The 20,764-nt window shown below is 44.2% G+C and overlaps 1 protein-coding gene across 1 annotated transcript; it reads left to right on the top strand.

Moving 5' to 3' along the window:
- Positions 1 to 15,485: 15,485 nt before the first annotated feature.
- On the top strand, positions 15,486 to 19,418 carry LOC128448974 (zinc finger MYM-type protein 1). The gene is made up of 5 exons (XM_053431895.1): positions 15,486 to 15,564; positions 15,976 to 16,089; positions 16,172 to 16,240; positions 16,640 to 16,723; positions 16,932 to 19,418. The coding sequence occupies exons 2-5, from the start codon at positions 16,032 to 16,034 to the stop codon at positions 17,594 to 17,596; spliced, it is 876 nt and encodes a 291-aa protein (XP_053287870.1). The 5' UTR covers positions 15,486 to 15,564; positions 15,976 to 16,031; the 3' UTR covers positions 17,597 to 19,418.
- The last annotated feature ends 1,346 nt before the right edge of the window (positions 19,419 to 20,764 follow it).

Here is a 20,764-nt window from a genome sequence, read left to right as displayed (position 1 = left end):
TGTGTAGTCAAAAGCCTAAAGCCGCATGTCCTTAGTTCTGGACAAAAAAACCCCCAAGAGCATCCAGAACTCAGTCTCCAAGGGTGCCTCAACGTCTTACAGAGGTCTGAAAACCTACCAGTTGCACAAGTTTCAACTCCTACTGGTCACTAAGCGAATATAAGGCCTGTTCCCCCTTTCTTCAATCTCTTTCCATCCACCTCTTCGAGAGGAGCACACCGCTCTTTTCTACGCCACCCTCGAAAGGAGAAGGCTGTCCAGCCACTTTCCAATTTCTCTCTCTGAAAGGAGCTCAAAGGTGCAGCTTCACCTCACCTCAACAAGGAAACCTCCTCCAATCCAAGCCCTACCAACCTTGAAGCAGCGACGCGATGTCCTGCAGGAGAACTTAACAGCAACTGAGCAGCATAACCACAAAGGCAGGAACCACAAAACCATGCTCTTCAGTCTTTCTTTGCATTTCACTCTACACTCTTTCTCTAACTTGGCACCAACACAGACACGCGCATTTCGCAGCAGCTATCTCTGACCTCTGTTACATGTCATAAACATTCCAAAGAGGGGGGAAGCGGGCTGACTCAAACACACGCATACTTGCATACATATCTTTATTTAGTAAGTTCACCTTTAGTAATTTGTGTTTTAATACTTTATTATGTTCATTATAAATGTTTTTTTATTAATGTTGCATAAGTGAATTTTGCAAACCACTGTCAAGAACTCTATATCCATCAACTTAGCTAACTATCTATATGCAAATTTTGGTTTAAGTTATTAATTTAATCTAATCATAGGTCCAAATTTGGAGTTAGTACTTTTATGAGACTTAAACAATAAATTGGCTGTTTTCCCTTCCTTTGAAGGGTGATGCCCTGAGGCAACTTTAAACAATTAAAGTTTTTTAATAGTCAATATATTATATTGTTTTGATTTATTGAATGCCGAGAGGCACACCATTTTATGGTATCATGTTTAATGCATTATTGCACAACACTATGTTGCTTCTCAGGTTCTCACGGTTGTTAATTTCAGCAATTAAAATAACATTTTAGGTACTGTAGATTTGTATTGAACAATAATTCAGGTCAAAGGTTCTGTTAGAGTAGGCTTAAAACCTTCCTTTTTGATAAAGCCTATAGTTAGAGCTGGTCCAGCCTTGTCTGAAACCTGCTCTTAGTTATGCTGCTATAGGTGTATAAGGTTGGGGGACACATGACACACGGAGCTTCTCTTTCCAGCTTCTCCTTCCTCTTCTCAATCGTTAACACATCAAAGAAATGAATATCTCATGACTTGACTTCTTCACCGGAGAAGTCAAGTCACTTTGCCTTATCGTCCGCAGATCCAGGACCACAGCTGTGGCCACATCATGGATTACGATCTGTGGATTGCGTATCAGAGATCGTAATGGTGGATCCAGTATGGCGGATTCTGTATCGTGCTGGCTGATCGTGATAATAATGGTTGATCCTTTATCATGTTGGCATCTGATAATGGTGGTGGACCACGATCGAGGTGGCATCCGATCGTGATGGTGGATCATGATCGTGGTGGTTGCTGACCGTGGACTATGATTACAACAAGATACACGTAATTGTAAATATAAACATGAAAATAGAAATAATAATGCAGCATAGTTACATGAATTTAAATGGGTCTTAGTTTGTATGATAAAATTTACATAAAATGGGGGGCAGCAATGGAAAGATATTATTTATTTGAATCCATCACAAGATTCTTCCTTTAACATATCCTCACAGAAAGTGAATTCACTTGAACTGAGGATAATACTAGATCATCTTTAGAAAGACTTGTATCGGACTTCCGGTGTAGCGACTAATGGAGTGGGACGCGTTTCTCTGAGCTCCTGCAACAACTTAGAAAAAATCTATTTTAGGTACACCTTTTGCATCTTTCTTCGGTGCAGGGCCGGGTCTAGGCAGGGGCAAGAGGGGGCCTGGCCCCCTCAAATAAATGTTGTGCCCCCTCAAACTAAATCCCCCAAAATATATTAAATTTCATATATTTTTTATTATCTCATGCTTCTCTCCTCCGCTCCACTTCTTAATGTCTTAATGTCTTGCTTGCCCCCTCAAATATAAAATATATCAAGTTGTTTCTCATGTCATGTTTCTCACCTCCGCTCCATCTCCCCTTTTCGCTCTGCTCAGTGTATCGGCCTGCTGCCGGTTCACTGTGAGGGATAGCTGTCTGCCCAACTTCCAATCACCCTTTAGTATGCAAATGAGCTAGTGTCAGGTTTCTAATAGCAGCTTGCAGCAGTAAACTGCGAAGCAAAGGAGCTCTGTTAAATTCGGTCATAGTGTTTTGTGTAGTGACATACTTAATTGCTAATAACATAATAAAAACAAGAGTTAATATTTTTCTTGAAAATCTTTATTTGCTCAGTCAACAACAACAACCAAAACCACATAACCAAATTCTTGTAGTAGCTAAGCTGTAGCCTATTCTCCTAGATCAGGGTGTGTGGGCCCACAGTCCCTGTCATGTGTCACAGCACGGGGAGAGAGCACTGTCCGCTCCCTGCCACAGACTGAGCACAAATGATCTGTGCGTGCAGACCCCTAAAGAAAGCCCCGCCCCCACCCAACTTCTGCAATCTGGCTGCTATTTTACAATCCCATCTTCACTTTTCCACTCCTGTAAATCTTTCAGCAGACTTGTCCCAACCTTGTGTATCTCATTCTCCTCAGGGACTCAGCCTTGTAAACAAGTGACATACAACACTAGTGTAGAGATTGCTTGCATTCCATTCTGCTGATCATTCTGAGGTTACATATACAATGCATCAGTTTTTCAGAGCTTTTAAAAAACATACTCCTCCTGCCCCTACCAATGGAGATCATGGTGGCAATGCTCTAGCTAGCACCTCAGCAGCTAGCGCTGCACCTACCCCTACCAGTGTTGTAGCTAGCAGCGCATCAGCTAACGTTAGTAGTGGTTCTGCTTCCTGCATCACTCCAGCAGTAGCTAGCACAACACCAGCAAGCACTACTTCTACTCTACCTCCTCCTTTCCCAGCTGTTCTTACAGTTAACCCCAAACTTCCCATTTTACCCAGTGACTTAACCACCATTGCACCATCTCAGCTATTATTAAGTAGCTACCCAAAACGTGCATTTAGCAAAAAACTGAGGTCGTTCAATCCTGCCTGGTACCGCACACGACCATGGCTTGAATACTCTGCTGAACGGGATGCATGTTTCTGCTTTCCCTGTCGCAAATACAGTACTGTGAATGAGAGGGATGTTGTGTTCACTCTGACTGGTTTCAACAACTGGAAAGTTGCACTGGAAAGTGACAAAGGGCTGCAGAGGCATGTGTCCTCCCACAACCATGTGCATGCTTCTACTCTCTGGGCTGAGCACCAGAAGAGAGAGGCTACTGGGGGAAATGTTGACACATTATTGGTTGGCAAGACACAGGTAGAGAAAAACCGGTACTATGTTAAGAGTGTGGGCAACGCTGTGAAGTTCCTCTGTGTCAATGAGTTGAGTCTACGTGGAACAACGGAACACAGGCGTGATGCTGCTGGTCATGATGATGATGATATTGCTTCTGGGCTTTTTCTTAAGTTAATGGAATATACCCTTGAGAAAGATGAAAAACTAGCCAGCATCGCCAAGGGTATCCCAAGGAATGCATCATATACATCAAATCACATACAAAATGAAATTATTGACACACTGGCAAACATGGTGCTCAGAGAGATAAAAAAAAAATATGAAAATGCTGATGCTGTGGGTTTTTGCCTCAAGAGTGATGGGAGCAGGGACAGGTGTAATGTCGAAAACCTGTCAGTTATGATTAGGTTTGTCAGTGCTTCCCTACCCGAGGAGCATCTCATTGGGTTGCTTGACCTCGACCAACTAGATGCACGGTACATAACCTCTGAGATCCTGAAGTGCCTCTCTGATGCTGGTTACAGTGCTGACAACATTCTGAGCCAGTGTTATGATGGAGCTTCAGTGATGAGTGGGGTGAGAGGAGGTGTTCAAGCTCTGCTCCAACAGAAGCTGGGAAAGTATATACCCTACATTCACTGCTACAACCACCAACTGCACCTGGTAGTTGTGCATGCCATGCAGAGCGAACAATGTACTAAAAGATTTTTTGATCTGTCTGTTTTTCAGCACCACTACATCACTAGAAAATATGATGCTCCTAATCTTAGGAGGCTAATTCAAATCCGATGGACTAGCCACTATGAGGTGACACGTTGCATTACTGAGATATAAGATCAAATAATCACTGTTCTGTCTGAGGTGGCAACGGATGATGATGCTGCAGTGGATCTGTGCACTGAAGCATCAGGCCTGCTCTGCCAGATTAAGAGGCAGCACTTCTTTAAAATTGGCAAGTTTCTGGTGCAAGTGCTTGGTCTACTGAAACCAGCAAATGCCATACTACAGTCTCAGTCAGTGGATATGTGCAGAGCCTCAAACGAGGTTGGTACAGCACTGGATTCTTTGAGGGCCATGAGGGATCACAGCGATGAGTGGGGAGAGGGAGATCACACAGCAGCTGGGGATGACATTCAAAGAGAAGGAGAACAATGAATAGGCACCTCAGTGACAGTGTTGTAATTACAACAGTGGGCCACACAGACACAGATGACAGTGTTCCCCCCCATAAGACACTTAAAAGACCTCTACTAAACATTCTGGACCGGGCAATTACCGAGTTGGAGACAAGATTCTGCCAGAAGAATTTGGAGCTGATGAAGGCCACGTCCAGCCTTGTGCCTACATCTGGCACATTCCTCCATGGAGCTCTGTTGCATCCTTTGGTTGAGCTGGCTGGCCCTGATGCAGGATGTCTGAATAATGAAATCCTGGTGGCAAAGCCCATGTTGCTTAAGGAATGCCCCAATGAACCAGATCTGTCTACAGTGTGCAAAACCCTACAGCACTACAAGGCAGCATTTCCCTTGTTGTACAAGTTATACATTACAGCACTGGTCATTGGGGTTTCTTCAGCTGCATGTGAGAGCTCTTTCTCCACACTGTCCCGTGTCTTAACCCCCTTTCGCAGAACTATGCTGCATCACAGAAAGAGGAACCTGGTTATCTTGGCCCATGAAAAGTCAATTACATACAAGCTGGACATGGAAGAATTTGTGAGGGAGTTTGCCAAGGGAAACAGGAGGCTGACCTAGAGACCTAGGAGAACTTAACTAAAATTAGTGGCCAGCAAAAATGCTGTAGTTAGCCAACGTTGTTTGTTTTTTCTAGGCTAATAGCCTTTGTTTTATTTCTTTAATTTTTATTTAAAAAACTAAACAAAAACATCCTCCTAAGGGTGTTATAAAAATAAAAAAATACAAAAAAATACAAAAACATCCTCCTGAGGGTATTATAAAAATAAAAAAATACAAAAAAATACAAAAAAAATACAAAAACATCCTCCTGAGGGATTGCCACCTTATCGTGGTCAGGAGGTTTGAGTGCCTCAGTGACCCTAAGAGCTATACCAACAGAAGCTAGTCTTCATAGGGACATCCAAGTTGGGCAGGCCTGACAAAGTGCAGTCAGTTTAGGTTGAGGGTAGGACATACAACTAACAACCCAAGTTCATATATGGTTAGTCTAACAACAATAACTACAATGAAATACAGTGCCTTGCATAAGTATTCACCCCCTTTGGACTTTTCTACATTTTGTCATGGTATAACCACAGATTAAAATTTATTTCATCGTGAGTTTATGTAATGGACCAACACAAAATAGTGCATCATTTGGAAGTGGGGGGAAATATTACATGGATTTCACAATTATTTACAAATTCACAAATTTTATTCACCCCCTTTACTGTGAAACCCCTAACAAAGATCTGGTGCGACCAATTGCATTCACAAGTCACATTTGCAAGTCACATAATTAGTAAATAGGGTCCACCTGTCTGCAATTTAATCTCAGTATAAATACACCTGTTCTGTGACGGACTCAGAGTTTGTTGGAGATCATTACTGAACAAACAGCATCATGAAGACCAAGGAGCTCACCAAACAGGTCAGGGATAAAGTTGTGGAGAAATATGAAGCAGGGTTAGGTTATAAAAAAGTATCCAGAGCTTTGAACATCTCTCTGAGCACCATAAAATCCATCATAAGAAAATGGAAAGAATATGGCACAACCGCAAACCTACCAAGAGGAGGCCGTCCACCCAAACTGAAGAGTCGGACAAGGAGAAAATTAATCAGAGAAGCAACCAGGAGGCCCATGGTTACTCTGGAGGAGTTGCAGAGATCCACAGCTGAGGTGGGAGAATCTGTCCACAGGACAACTATTAGTCGTCTACTCCACAAATCTGGCCTTTATGGAAGAGTGGCAAGAAGAAAGCCATTGTTGAAAGGGATCCATAAAAAATCCCGTTTGGAGTTTGCCAGAAGCCATGTGGGAGACACAGCAAACATGTGGAAGAAGGTGCTCTGGTCAGATGAGACCAAAATTGAACTTTTTGGCCTCAATGCAAAACGCTATGTGTGGCGAAAAACCCAACACTGCTCATCACCCTGAGCACACCATCCCAACAGTGAAACATGGTGGTGGTAGCATCATGCTGTGGGGATGCTTCTCTTCAGCAGGTACAGGGAAACTGGTCAGAATAGAGGGAAAGATGGATGGAGCCAAATACAGGGAAATCCTTGAAGAAAATCTGATGCAGTCTGCAAAAGACTTGAGACTGGGGCGGAGGTTCATCTTCCAGCAGGTAAATGACCCTAAACATACAGCCAGAGCTACAAAGGAATGGTTTGGATTAAAGAATGTTAATGTCTTAAAATGGCCCAGTCAAAGCCCAGACCTCAATCCAATAGAGAATCTATGGCAAGACTTGAAGATTGCGGTTCACAGACGGTCTCCATCCAATCTGACTGAGCTTCATCTTTTTTGCCAAGAAGAATGGACAAACCTTTCCATCTCTAGATGTGCAAAGCTGGTAGAGACATACCCCCAAAGACTTGCAGCTGTAATTGCAGCGAAAGGGGGTTCTACCAAGTATTGACACAGGGGGGTGAATACTTATGCACCCAACAGATGTCAACTTTTTTGTTCTCATTATTGTTTGTGTCACAATAACATTTATTTTGCACCTCCAAAGTACTATGCATGTTTTGTTGATCAAACGGGAAAAAGTTTATTTAAGTCTATTTGAATTCCAGTTAGTAACAGTACATAATGGGAAAAAGTCCAAGGGGGGTGAATACTTATGCAAGGCACTGTATATGTTCCCATCTCTCAGTCGAGAGGGGCGTTTTTTTTGTTGTGATGCTGTCAACTGGTCGCCAGCTGCTGCTCGAGGATAATTTGCCTTTTTACCGGTTGTGAGATTTTCTTTTTACTTCTTGTTAATGGAAACTGAATTAAAAAACAACTTTTCGTTCAAAGAAACTCTGTGGCTCTCTGGTCTTCCTGCTCGGTCCCTCACATATGGTGGCAGTGGTGGGATCAGCCGGTAGAGGGCACAGAAAGATTTTTTTTTTTTTTCCCCCCTTCATATCTGGTTACCCCCAGCTTCACCTTGTGAACCATGCAACGTGGAGGACGGATAGGACGAGGAAGAGCAAGAGGAAATGGTGTGGAGCTTGATGAACCACAGCCTAGTCAAGATGAGGATGTCTATGGAATAGACGACGGAGACTCTGGAGGGGTCCCAGACACTCAAAATGGAGATGTCAGAGGACCAACGCTGGCAGACCTGACAGACATTTTTCGTGCCCACATGGACCGGCAAGAGGTCCGTGATGCTCGTCTAATGGAGGAGACTGCACGCCAGGAGCAGCATTTTAAGGTACTACAGCATCAGTTCCAACTCCTGCAGATGGAAGTACAGGTTCGTGCTACCCCAGCCCCAGCGCTCACTCCATCTGGACCAGACACTCAAGGCCTGGAATTCCTTCAATCAGATCCTCAGGCCGAAGCAGCGCTGTTACACGGGGGTCCTCCAGCTAGTTCCTCATCAGGTTTTTTTCGATCAGAAAAGGAGCCCAGATTGGACAAACTTACTGACAATGATGAAATTGAACATTTTCTGTTAACTTTTGAAAGGATTGCCACAGCGTGTAGGTGGCCTAAGTCGGACTGGGTTTTTCACCTAATTCCATTGCTCACTGGTGAGGCTAGAGGGGCCTATGTACACATGGACGTGGATACAGCCTTTCATTATGAAAGTGTAAAAGCTGCTATTTTTTGAAAATATGAGGTTAACCCTGAGACCTACAGACACAAATTTCGCTCCGCCGAGGTCCAACCTGGTGAAGCACCAAAGGAGCTTTATGTGAGACTGAAGGAACTGTACGGGAAGTGGATCCAACCAGTTGGTAAAACCATTAAAGATGTTGGTGAAATTATTATCATGGAGCAGTATTTACGTATGTTGTCCCCTGAGCTTCAGGTATGGGTCAGGGATCGTGATCCTTCAACAGCTGCAGAGGCTGCCTCACTGGCCGACGTGTATGTGGCTGCCCGGCGGACAGGACAACCATGGAGCTACACCACCTGGAAGGCCACCAGAGAAATTCGCAGGCCCACACCCCCTCAATACCACCGGGGAGCGATATCAGATGGAGTTAGGGCTCCCATGAGGGGGAATCAGTCAGCATATACACCAACAAGACAGGTTGGCCAAGTTCCTATTTGTTACCTATGCGGCCAGGAAGGTCACATAAAACCCATGTGCCCGAAGAACCCCCCCAAGCTCACGCAAATGTGTGTTTTACCTCATAAATCTGACCTTATTCATAACAATAACCGAACCATGAAGTTCACAACTGTCAAAATTAATGGGAAATTGCTAAGAGCCCTAATTGATAGTGGCAGTAATCAGACCCTTGTGCACAGGCAGTTTGTACCATCTACTGTTATCTGTACTCTTGAAAGCGTCCCCATCTGCTGTGTGCATGGGGATGAGAAGGCTTATCCAACTGCTGACATTTATATTGAAGTTCAAGAACAAACCTACCTTTTAAACATTGGAGTTGCGGATTATCTTCCTTTCCCAGTGGTGCTGGGTAGTGACCTGCCAATCTTGTTTGATTTGTTACACAGACCCCAAAGTTGTAATGTTACAGTAACCAGAGCCCAAGCCAAGCTAGTTGATGAGCCCTCGGAAACCCTCGGTGCCTTGCCTTTCTATGATGCTGACCTAGACATCAGACCTGAGAAGCCCCGGAAGTCACGCAAGCAAAGAAGGCAGGACAAATTTCAACAGACAGTTTTAACACCATCAGAGCAGGTACCTCCAGATTTGCCACTGGGCTTCAAGGTACCTTCCGACATAGCCCGTATGCAGCGAAATGACCTCAGCTTAGTCACCATGTGGCAAAATACTAAGAACAGTCCTGGAGAGGAGTATTTCCTACAGAAGGGTATCCTCTAACATCACCATGGACCAGCCAAGCAGCTAGTGGTCCCTAAGCCAGGCCGAGACATAGTACTTGTCTTGGGCCACTCTGTTCCCTGGGCGGCCACTTAGGGAAACATAAGACCCTGGCTCGCATTAGACGACACTTTTACTGGCCAGGTTTAAAAACAGATGTTGCCCAGTTTTGTAGGACTTGCCCTCAGTGCCAGAAGACATCTGGAAAACGACCTTTGAGAGCTCTGCTTCAGCCGCTCCCTATTATCGGTATTCCCTTTGAACGACTTGGTATGGATGTGGTTGGTCCACTTGAAAGGAGCAAGACGGGGAACCGCTTTATGCTGGTGATCACTGATTATGCTACCAAATATCCTGAAGTATTCCCCCTCAAATCGGTCAAAGCAAAGACCGTGACATTGTCCCAAATTCAGTTATTCTCCAGAGTTGGTTTCCCCCGTGAGATTCTAACTGACCAGGGCACAAACTTCATGTCCAGGCTGTTGAAACAGGTCTACCGACTGCTGGGTATCAAGAGTGTGAGAACAACCCCTTACCATCCACAGACGGATGGATTGACGGAGCGGTTCAACCAGACCCTTAAACAAATGCTCCGTAAGTTTGTCAACGACACAGGCTCGGACTGGGATCAATGGCTACCCTACCTCCTTTTTGCATACAGGGAAGTACCCCAGGCTTCCACGGGGTTTTCCCCATTTGAGCTTTTGTATGGTCATGAAGTGAGGGGACCTCTGACCTTGCTAAGAGAGGACTGGGAAGGAGACCATTGGAGAGAGGCGGATATTAATATCATTTCCTATGTTGTTCAGATGCGAGAGAGGCTACAAAGATGACTGAACTTGCCCGGCAGCACATGGCGGAGGCCCAAAAGTACCAGAAGTCTTGGTATGATAAGAAAGCACGGCAGCGGACCTTTTCCCCGGGTCAGAAGGTTATAGTCATGTTGCCAACCAGTGACAGCAAGCTTCTGGCAAAATGGCAAGGACCATTTGAGGTAGAGAGACAACTTGGACCCACAACCTGGGTCCAATGGTGGATGGTGAGGGTCCCCTCACCATCCCTCACTGAACTGGATCTTAGCCATCTGTCGGCTGATCAACGAAACAAGGTGAAATCTTTATGTAATCCTTGTATATTTCAAGATAACCCAGGTCGCACAGATATGGTTGAACATGTTATTGTGTTAAAAGATGAAGCTCCAGTGAAACGTATGAGTTACAGGATTCCAGAGCGCCTTCTTGGGTCCCTGAAAAAGGAAGTGGAGCTGATGCTGTCTCTGGAGGTCATCGAGCGCTCAAAAAGTGAGTCCCGAAGAAGGATGGCACATTAAGGTTTTGTATTGATTTCAGATACCTTAATTCTGTGTCAAAGTTTGATTCATACCCCACACCACGTATTGATGACATGATTGAGCACCTGGGCAAAGCAAAATACCTGACCACCATTGACTTGTGCAAGGGCTATTGGCAAGTGCCCCTTGCTAGGACATCTAGGGAGCTGACTGCCTTTCGGACTCCTTGGGGTCTTTTCCAGTTTACAGTCTTGCCTTTTGGGCTTCATGGTGCCCCTGCAACTTTTCAAAGGCTCATGGATCGGGTGCTGAATGGATGTGAGGGATATGCATGTGCCTACCTTGACGATATTGTCATCTACAGTGCTACTTGGGAGGAGCATCTCCAGCATCTGAAGAAAGTTCTGGAATGCCTCCAAATAGCAGGCCTGACCATTAACCAGGCAAAGTGTGTTTTTGCCAAACCTGAGACTGAATATTTGGGTTTCATCATTAGGAATGGGATGATCAAACCACAGGTCCACAAGATTCACGCCTTGGAGTCCTGTCCCCTGCCTCAGACCAGGAAGCAGTTGCGATCCTTCCTGGGGATGGCCGGTTTTTATCACAGGTTCATTCCCAATTTTTCTGCCAGAGCAGCTCCACTCACGGATATGACTGGATCCAGGTGTCCCAACCAGGACCAGTGGACAGAGGCGGCAGAAGCAGCATTCCGGGACATTCAGCTGTCTCTGGGGAAGAACCCAGTTCTCTACAGTCCTGACTTTGAGAAACATTTTTTTCTTCAAACGGATGCTTCGGAGAGGGGCCTTGGAGCTGTCCTACTGCAGGGACCACCGGAGGACCAACACCCCGTCGCTTTCATCAGCTGTAAGCTGTTCCCAAGGGAGGTACATTACTCTACAGTAGAGAAGAAAGCCCTGGCGATGAAGTGGGCTATTGACTCCTTCAGGTACTATCTCCTGGGGAGGGAGTTCACTCTGCAGACTGATCACAAGGCCCTCCAGTGGTTGCAGAGGATGAAGGACACCAACAGCCGCATTACACGATGGTACCTGGCCATGCAACCCTTCCGCTTCACAGTCCATCACATCCCGGGCAGAGTCAATATGACGGCAGACTACCTCTCTCGTTGTCACAGCGAGATTTCTGAAGGGGGGGAGTATGTGATGGCCGCACCAGCAACCACACACTGACATTCCGAAACATGGTGGTAACTTCTTGATTTCTAATTTGCTTAGTTGTTTGTTTCTGCACACGCACCCACAAATAACTGGACACATTTTGATTTCATACAACATACTTTTATTTGTTAAATATTTTCTTTCTGTGATAATTAATTACGTTTTCTTTGAGTTACCAGTTCTTGGGGGGTTGTTTCTGAAGTCATCTGGCCATTCAGCAAAAGGAGGCCCAGCTGCCGTCGCCAGCTGCTGCTCGAGGATAATTTGCCTTTTTACCGGTTGTGAGATTTTATTTTTACTTGTTAATGGAAACTGAATTAAAAAACAACTTTTCGTTCAAAGAAACTCTGTGGCTCTCTGGTCTTCCTGCTCGGTCCCTTACAGGCTTTAATATGGCGTGACGTCCTCCGCCCTTAACCCGTAACTAGACTTAAGGAAAAACCACTAAAAAAAACTTTAACAGGGTAAAAAGAACGTACAAACCTCAGAAAGAGCCACATGTGAGGGATCCCTCTCCCAGGACGGACAGAAGTGCAATAGATGGCAGTAATCAAACCCCTTCTCAAAAAACCCACTCTAGACCCAGAGGTTTTAGCCAATTACAGACCAATATCTAATCTCCCCTTCATCTCTAAAATCTTAGAAAAAGTGGTAGCCAATCAGCTGTGTGAGTTTCTCCAGGAAAATAATATATATGAAAACTTTCAGTCGGGGTTTAGAGCCAATCACAGCACAGAGACAGCCTTGGCAAAAGTCACTAATGACCTTTTAATAGCCTCAGATCAGGGACTTGTGTCTGTCCTCGTTCTGTTAGATCTCAGTGCAGCATTTGACACAATTGACCATCAAATTCTATTACAAAGACTCAAACAGTTAATTAACATTAATGGAACCGCCCTTAACTGGTTTAAATCGTACTTTTCTGATCGCTCCCAATTCGTGCAAATGAATGATGAGTCATCTGTGTAAACCATGGTGTTCCCCAGGGCTCTGTGCTCGGCCCAATTTTATTCTCATTATATATGCTTCCACTATCAGGACACACTCGGTAAATTTCCACTGACATGCGGATGACACCCAGTTATACTTATCAATAAAACCTGAACAAAGTAATCAATTAACTAAACTTCGAGCATGTCTCAAGGACATAAAAACCTGGATGACCCACAATTTTCTCTTATTAAACTCAGACAAAACAGAGGTTATAATACTTGGCCCCAAACACCTTAGAGATACATTATCTAATGATATAGCTGCGCTAGACGACATTGCCCTTGCTTCCAACAAAACAGTCAGGAACTTGGGAGTGATCTTCGATCCTGATTTATCCTTTAATAGTCACTTAAAACAAAATTTCTAGAACCGCCTTTTTCCACTTGCGTAATATCTCAAAAATCGGACATGTCCTTTCGCAAAAAGATGCAGAAAAACTAGTCCACGCCTTTGTTACGTCGAGACTGGACTATTGTAATTCATTGTTATCAGGCTCCAGCAGTAAGTCGTTAAAGACCCTACAGCTTGTCCAAAATGCCGCAGCACGTGTCCTGACGAGAACAAAGAAAAGAGAGCACATTTTTCCAGTATTAGCATCGCTACACTGGCTTCCAGTTAAATCTAGAATAGAATTTAAAATTCTCCTCCTCACCTTCAAGGCCCTTAATAATATATAGCGCCTTACCTTAAAGAGCTGTTAGTACCTTATAAACCCACTAGAGCACTCCGCTCCCAGAATTTAGGCCTACTTGTCATCCCTAAAGTCTCTAAAAGTAGAGTAGGAGCCAGAGCTTTTAGCCATCAAGCTCCTCTGCTGTGGAATAAACTACCACTTTCAGTTCGGGAGGCAGACACCATCTGTTCGTTTAAGAGTAGGCTCAAAACCTTCCTTTTTGATAAAGCTTATAGTTAGAGCTAATTGGTGCGAGAGAACGTTACTTGTTCTATTTTATGACACATGACACACGGAGCTTCTTTTTCCAGGTTCTCCTTCCTCTTCTCCATCCCTATCCCCCTTCCCCGGAAACCCTTTGCTTTATCACCCGCAGATCCAGGGCCTCTGTGGCCGCACCATGGATTGCGGTTTGTTGATCGCGCACCGGGGTCGTGGTGGTGGACCCAGTGTGGCGGATTCTGTGTCGTGTGGGCTGATCGTGGTGGTGGTGGCGGACCCTGTGTCGCGTTGGCATCAGGACCAGGACCGCTGCGGCGGCTCGTGGCGGTGGACGGTGACTGAGGACTGGAGTGGCGTTCTGGTCTGGATGGTGGATCGTGGTCCTGCTGGTTGCTGACCATGGACTGTGATTGCAGCAGGACTGCTTGGCATGTCATGTTGGGGTTGTCCTTCGGGATGTTTACCCTCATCAAATGCTGCTAGAGGCTTTAATCTTGAAGACTTTAATCTTGATGATGTTTTCCTGCATGTGGCATCTATTGCACTTCTGTCCGTCCTGGGAGAGGGATCCCTCACATGTGTCTCTCTCTGAGGTTTGTACGTATTTTTACCCTGTTAAAAGGGTTTTTTGTAGTTTTTCCTTACTCTTGCTGAGGGTTAAGGACAGAGGATGTCACACCCTGTTAAAGCCCTATGAGACGAATTGTAATTTGTGAATATGGGCTATACAAATAAAATTTGATTGATTGATTGATAGATGTCAAGTGTAAAGGAGAACATCATCAAGATAAAGGTTTTAGCAGCATTAATAAGGGTAAACATTTTGAACGATAACTGAAGGTTAAATTAATTGATGGATTATTGTCAGTAATGGTCAAGTATTTGATGATAAATACTATGTATCAAGCAGTCCTGCTGCATCATAGTCTATGGTCAGCAGCCAGCAAGATCATGATCCACCATCAAGATCGGATGCCACCATAGTCCAGAGTCATTGTCCACTGCCGCCATTAGGATCCATAATCAGCTGCCACCTCGATCGTGGTCCACCACCATTATCAGATGCCAACAGAATAAATGATCCGCCATTATTAACACGATCAGCCAGCACGATACAGAATCCGCCAAACTGGATCCACCATTACGATCTCTGATACGTGATCCAAAGATTGTAATCCATGACGTGTCCACAGCTGTGGCTCTGGATCTGCGGACGACAACGCCGGGTTCACACCGGACGTGGAAGCGACGCCAAAGTGTGGGGTAAGCGCAGCGCCAAGCCTCTGGCTCCCATCCACTCCGATGTTAAACCTCGGCTGCCAACCGCCGTGAAGTGATCGTTTCGGGATCGAGTTTATTTTTTCCGCTTGACGCGAGCGTATCGCTACAGGAAACACACTGAAAAATGATTTTAAACGATATTTTATATGATATAAACGATCAAATATGCATCCCATACTTTGTATTCGCCTGCTGTTGTCTTGGAGTTTTAATTTTACCACTTTTACCAACCACATTATTAAATGTCCCCCTCTGCCGATCCACTACAGCAACACAAGAAGTCATAAAGATAAAATGAAAGAGAGAGAGGGGGGCAGTGGCGTCACTAGGCTGTTTTATTCGGGGCTAAAGCCCCGGATCTAATTTGATAAGCCCCGAATCTAATTTTTTGGTAAAAAAAAAAAAATCGAAAAAAAATTTACTTTCCGACGGTCCTTGAACGCCCCTCATTTACCGCACGAGAACAGAGCAACAAGTGCGTCAGTACACTTCAGCAGCCAGTCTCTCACTGTTTACAACAGGTGAGTAGTGAGCACAAGCCCTAGATTTCACAATGTCTTTATTATATGTCAGTAATTAAAATGTCTGTAAACGTTTTGAAAACCTTACTTATGGTAAATGTATATAATGTTATAATTGAATGCAAATGTATATCATGTACTTTGTCTGCAGCTAGAATGCTCTAGCTAGCTAACGTTAATGACTAGTAGTGTGATGGACCAGAGGCATTAAGCCTGCTACTATATCTATTATTTTCGTCTGTAGTCTAAATGACCGCTTTGTACATGAAAGTTGATGACAATAATATGAAGATATGATATGAAATTAAAAGAATAACAGTTAGAAATATTTATGTTAATACATGATTCTCATGGCAACAGGGAATGAGACCGGCTGCATAAGTGTACTGACTCATTTATGTTTGTTAACAGAGAATTATAACGACATCTGCTGTAGAGTCCCAACCCCCTGGGACCTGCAAACAACAATGTCACAAAGAAGGATTTCAATGTTTTTTGCTCCAAAAGTGGTTGGCAGCCAAGGAGGTAATGGGAATAGAAGGTTTTTTTGTTGTTCTTGTTCTTGTTGAACTCTTTAAGCATATAATGGCACATCCTTCATTTTCAGGTATGATAGCAGATAAGGATGCAGTCAGGGTTCATGCAGGAGACCAAAGGGAGGAGAGTGCAAGTTCAGGTACCTGTAGGCTATGTTAAGAGTGTCTATGTAACAAAGTCGACCTGGTGAATTCCCTCTCAGTATAAAAAGAGGTAAAGACCTCCCACTTGCGCCAAAAAATAGGTCGTTTTGTCCTTGGCATAACTAATAGCACACACGTTTATTTGGTGGTCAATTGTGGTCGCAAATCAGAGGACCTGGTTTTGAGACCAATGAAGGCAAACTAGCAGGAGGAAGCAATACTGACGAGCAACACAATGACACCACTTACATGTAGTATTTAACATATTTTAGTAACCTAATTATAATGTTTGAAATTAAAATTTCTAAATGCAATAATTTGATAGAATATTGATCTTAAGTTTACAGTAGGCTACAGCTTAACTTTTTTTTATTTATTCTTTTATACATTTTCAGAGATAAGGGCAGAGTCAGCATACATAGATGCAGCTGCCAGTGATGCTGCTGACCAGAGTGAGGACAGTGCAAGTGCAAGTGCAGGTACCTGTAGGCTATGTGAGGAGTATCTATACCAATATCTCTAGTCCAGAATTGTATAATATTCAGCAGTGTATCCCAGTATACATCCTTGCCAGTGCCCATTAATTGCAAGTTGTGGATAGCAGAGTTTTATTTAATCATGTTTAAAAAAGGGGGGAGAAGGAGGCCATAGCTTTATTTCGCTTTTTTCCCCTTTTTGGAAATACAGGTGGCTCAGGGTCAGGGAGCACAGGGAACCTGTTAGGAAAGAATGATTTAGGGACACGAGAAACAGGCCCAAAGCAACCCAGACAGGACCAGTACCCCTCCACTAGTTTTGGAAAGCAGCAACGGTCTTTCCAGTACAAATGGTTTGAATCTTTTGACTGGCTGGAGTATTCTTTGAGCAGAAACTCTTCACACTGTTTCTCATGCAAGCTCTTTGGGAAACACAACCCTAGAGCCAGCAAAGATGCCCTCCTCAGCACTGAGGGCTTTAATAACTGGAAAAGGGCCTTGGATAGCTACCGAGAGCATGAGGCAAGTGCTGTCCACAAGTCATCTATCCTGGCCTGGAAGAATTACAGAGCTACGCTAACAGAAGGCGATGTTGTCGACCAAATGAATGTTGGAAATTCCAGTCAGATTAGTGAAAGGAGAGAATACCTGCGGCGCATTGTGGCCGTCACTAGCCTTTTAGGGAAACAAGGCATTGCTTTCCGTGGTCATGATGAAACCAGCTCCTCCCTGAATCAGGGAAACTTTTTAGAAGTAATGAAGCTCCTTGAAACCTTTGACCCCTTCCTCCAGAACTACCAGGCCCCTTCTCATTCAACATATCTATCTCCTGCCTCGCAGAACAGCATGATCGAAAATGTTGTGCTGATGAAGTGACTGCAACCATCGTAGAAGAGATCAAGGCATCGGAAATGTATGCAGTGATGGCTGATGAGGCAAGAGATGGCCACGTTGAACAGCTTGCTGTTTGTGTGCGCTATGTTACAGCTGACGGCGGAGTCAAAGAGCGTCTCCTTGAACTTGTCACCCTTAAGGGATTGAATGCACAGTGCATCACTGACGCAATTGAAAATGTATTGGAGTCGAATGGCCTTAATGATCTCCTGTGTGTCGCTCAGGCTTATGATGGAGCTTCCGTTATGAGTGGTTCAGTAAGTGGAGTTCAAGCTCGTTTTCGTGAGAAACACCCAGAAGCAGTGTACGTACACTGCTATGCTCATGAGCTGAACCTGGTTCTCTGCCATACGTGCAGGGCTGTTCCAGAAGCCAGTGACCTGTTTGAGACATTGGAGAGTGTCTACTGTTTCTTCAGTGTATCAATCGTAAACCATCAGAGATTCTCTGATGTCCAGATGCTCCTGGGCTTGAAGAAGAGTGAGCTTGTCCAGCTGTCAAAAACCCGATGGGCATGTCAGGTGAAGTCTGTGAGAGCAATGCTCAACAATCTGCCAGCTGTTTTAAAGTGCCTGGAAGAGAGTGCAACACCTCTGGCAGTCGGATTACTGTCAAAGCTGTCCAGGTTTTCAAATGTCTACCTGCTGGTCATGTTCCGGAGTATGCTGTCAACTACAGAGGGGCTGCACCTGTACCTTCAGAAGGATTCTGTGGACTTGGCCCAAGCAACACTCTTTAAAGATGCAGTCCTTGACACACTGAAATCCATCCGAACCAATGAAATGGCAGACAAGCTTTACAATGAAGCAAAACACATCTATGATGCCAACAACATATGTGAGAGTCACAGTGGTCGCAGGCACAAGCAGAGGGTGATGGAGGACTTTACAATAGAGTCCACCTTGGGTACAAGGGCTCATCTGGGCACAGAAGACCAGCTGAAACAAACTCTGTTGTACCCATGTCTTGACCGTATGGTAACTGAGCTAAACAGCAGATTTTCTGATGTGGGGGCAGAGCTAATGCGAGGCATTCAAGCTTGCAACCCAGCGGCCGTTGATTTCTTCTGTGAGGATTCCCTAGAGCTGATTGCAACACATTATAAAATGTCATTGAAAAAAGAGGAGATCCTGGTGGCAAAGCAGTTCCTTTCTAGAAGAAAGAGAGAAGGTGCCGTTTCTGACATGGGCAGTGTTTACAAGCTACTTCACCCAGACATGTTCCCAACCTTGAGCTCAGTTGTCCAAGCAGCCTTGACAATACCTGTCAGCAGTTGCACGTGTGAGCGGTCGTTCAGTGTACTGCGCCGTGTCCACACCTGGCTGAGGAGAACCATGGGCCAGGAGAGGCTACATCATTTGGCTATTATGGCAGTGGAGAAGGATGCGCTTTGTGGCTTAGACCATGGTGAAGTCATTGACCGGTTCGCCCAAGTCAAACCGAGGAGATACCCACTTGTGCTCAAAGGACAAAGGTCCAAAGAAAGGAGCAAGAAACAGTGAAACGAGTAAAAATAAAAAGTTCACTACAAACAAGAAATGAACAAAGAAAGACAATACATGTAGAGTAACAGTTAATAATACACAGACAAATGTACAAGTATACACAATATGGAAAGTGTAAAGTAAAGACAGATATACTGTAGAAGAAAAGAAATGAACAAAGACAAACGCATGACTACAGAAAGATAAGATGTTTAAAAGGCTCTTGCCTTTTAAACATCTTATCTTTCTGCATTTCTGCATTGTATACTTTTTCAGACATTGTTTACTATTGTGAAACTAATAAAAATATGTGAAGAATACATATATGACTATGTGACTCATTTATTATCTAAATGTTTAATGTTGGTGCTTATGAATGAGGCACTTTTTTGTTAAGACAAAGGGAAGTTTGTGAAAATCTATATTTTTACCATTGGTATTAATAAACTGCATACATTGTTTATTTTGTTATTTGTTATTATTTTCAAAAATTGCATGCGCAGTTACGTTTTGGCCCTGGGCTAAGCCCCGGATCTTACTTCAATACTATATGTCAAGCAGTACTGCTGCAATCATATCTATGGTCAGCAGCCAGCAAGATCATGATCCATCATCAAGATCGGATCCACTATAGTCCACAGTCATTGTCCATTGCCGCCAGTTAGGAGCCATCATCAGCTGCCACCTCGGTCGTGGTCCACCACCATTATCTGACACGAAACGCGCCAAAGGATCCGCCATTCCCACTACGATCAGCCGGCATGATATAGAATCCACCACACTGGATACACCACCGCGACCTCCGACAGACGATCCACAAATCGCAATCCATGATGATGTGGCCACAACTGCGGCCCTGGATCCGCGGGCGAAAAGGGAAAGGGACTTCAGGGAAGGGGAACAAGGGTCAGAAACATGTATTGATGTGATAAAAATTACTTTGATGTGATAAGGATGGAGAAGAGGAAAGAGAAGCTGGAAAGAGAAAAGTCATGTCTCATAACTTCCCTTTGTACCATCAGGTGTTTTTGCCTTGTAATCAATGATACCATGATACAGGCCAAACTTGAGGGTACACTGAGGCTCAAGGTAAATCTGACTGGCTACTGGTTTGTATGGCAGTACTATGAACACCATGTGGCCCACTCAGTAGATCAGACATCAATACCTCTATGCCTTTTTTAACTAAACGCTTCCTATTTTAGAACGTAGGTTAAGATACGTTCTGCCACACTAATTAATGCATACCGCCAGTTGATGTTATCATCAACCTTCTAGACCTATAGCAGCATAACTAAGAGCAGGTCTAAGACAATCCTGGATCAGCTCTAACTATAAGCTTTATCAAAAAGGAAGGTTTAAGCCTACCTTTAAAACGAACAGATGGTGTCTTCTTCCCGAACTGAAAGCGAGAGATTATTCCACAGGAGAGGGGCTTGATGGCTCTACTTTTAGAGACTTTAGGGAGGACAAGTAAGCCTGAATTCTGGGAGCGCAGTGCTCCAGTAGATTGGCAAGGTACTAACAGCTCTTTAAGTTAAAATGGTGCCATATTATTAAGGGCCTTGAAGGTGAGAAGGAGAACTTTAAATTATATTCTAGATTTAACCAGAGGCCAGTGTGGCGAAGCCAATACTGGAGAAATGTGGTATTTTTCTTCGCTTCT

Source organism: Pleuronectes platessa, chromosome 10 (genome assembly GCF_947347685.1).
Source record: "Pleuronectes platessa chromosome 10, fPlePla1.1, whole genome shotgun sequence".
In the NCBI taxonomy this organism is placed as follows: Eukaryota; Metazoa; Chordata; class Actinopteri; order Pleuronectiformes; family Pleuronectidae; genus Pleuronectes; species Pleuronectes platessa.
Note: the sequence above shows the minus strand (reverse complement) of the source record. Positions and strands in the feature narration are given on the sequence as shown.

Coding starts and splice junctions, on each gene's coding strand:
- LOC128448974 (XM_053431895.1), top strand. CDS start 16,032: ATGTCACAAAGAAGGATTTCAATGTTTTTTGCTCCAAAAGTGGTTGGC. Junction 16,241..16,639: donor GGAGGAGAGTGCAAGTTCAG/GTACCTGTAGGC, acceptor ATACATTTTCAG/AGATAAGGGCAGAGTCAGCA. Junction 16,724..16,931: donor CAGTGCAAGTGCAAGTGCAG/GTACCTGTAGGC, acceptor TTGGAAATACAG/GTGGCTCAGGGTCAGGGAGC.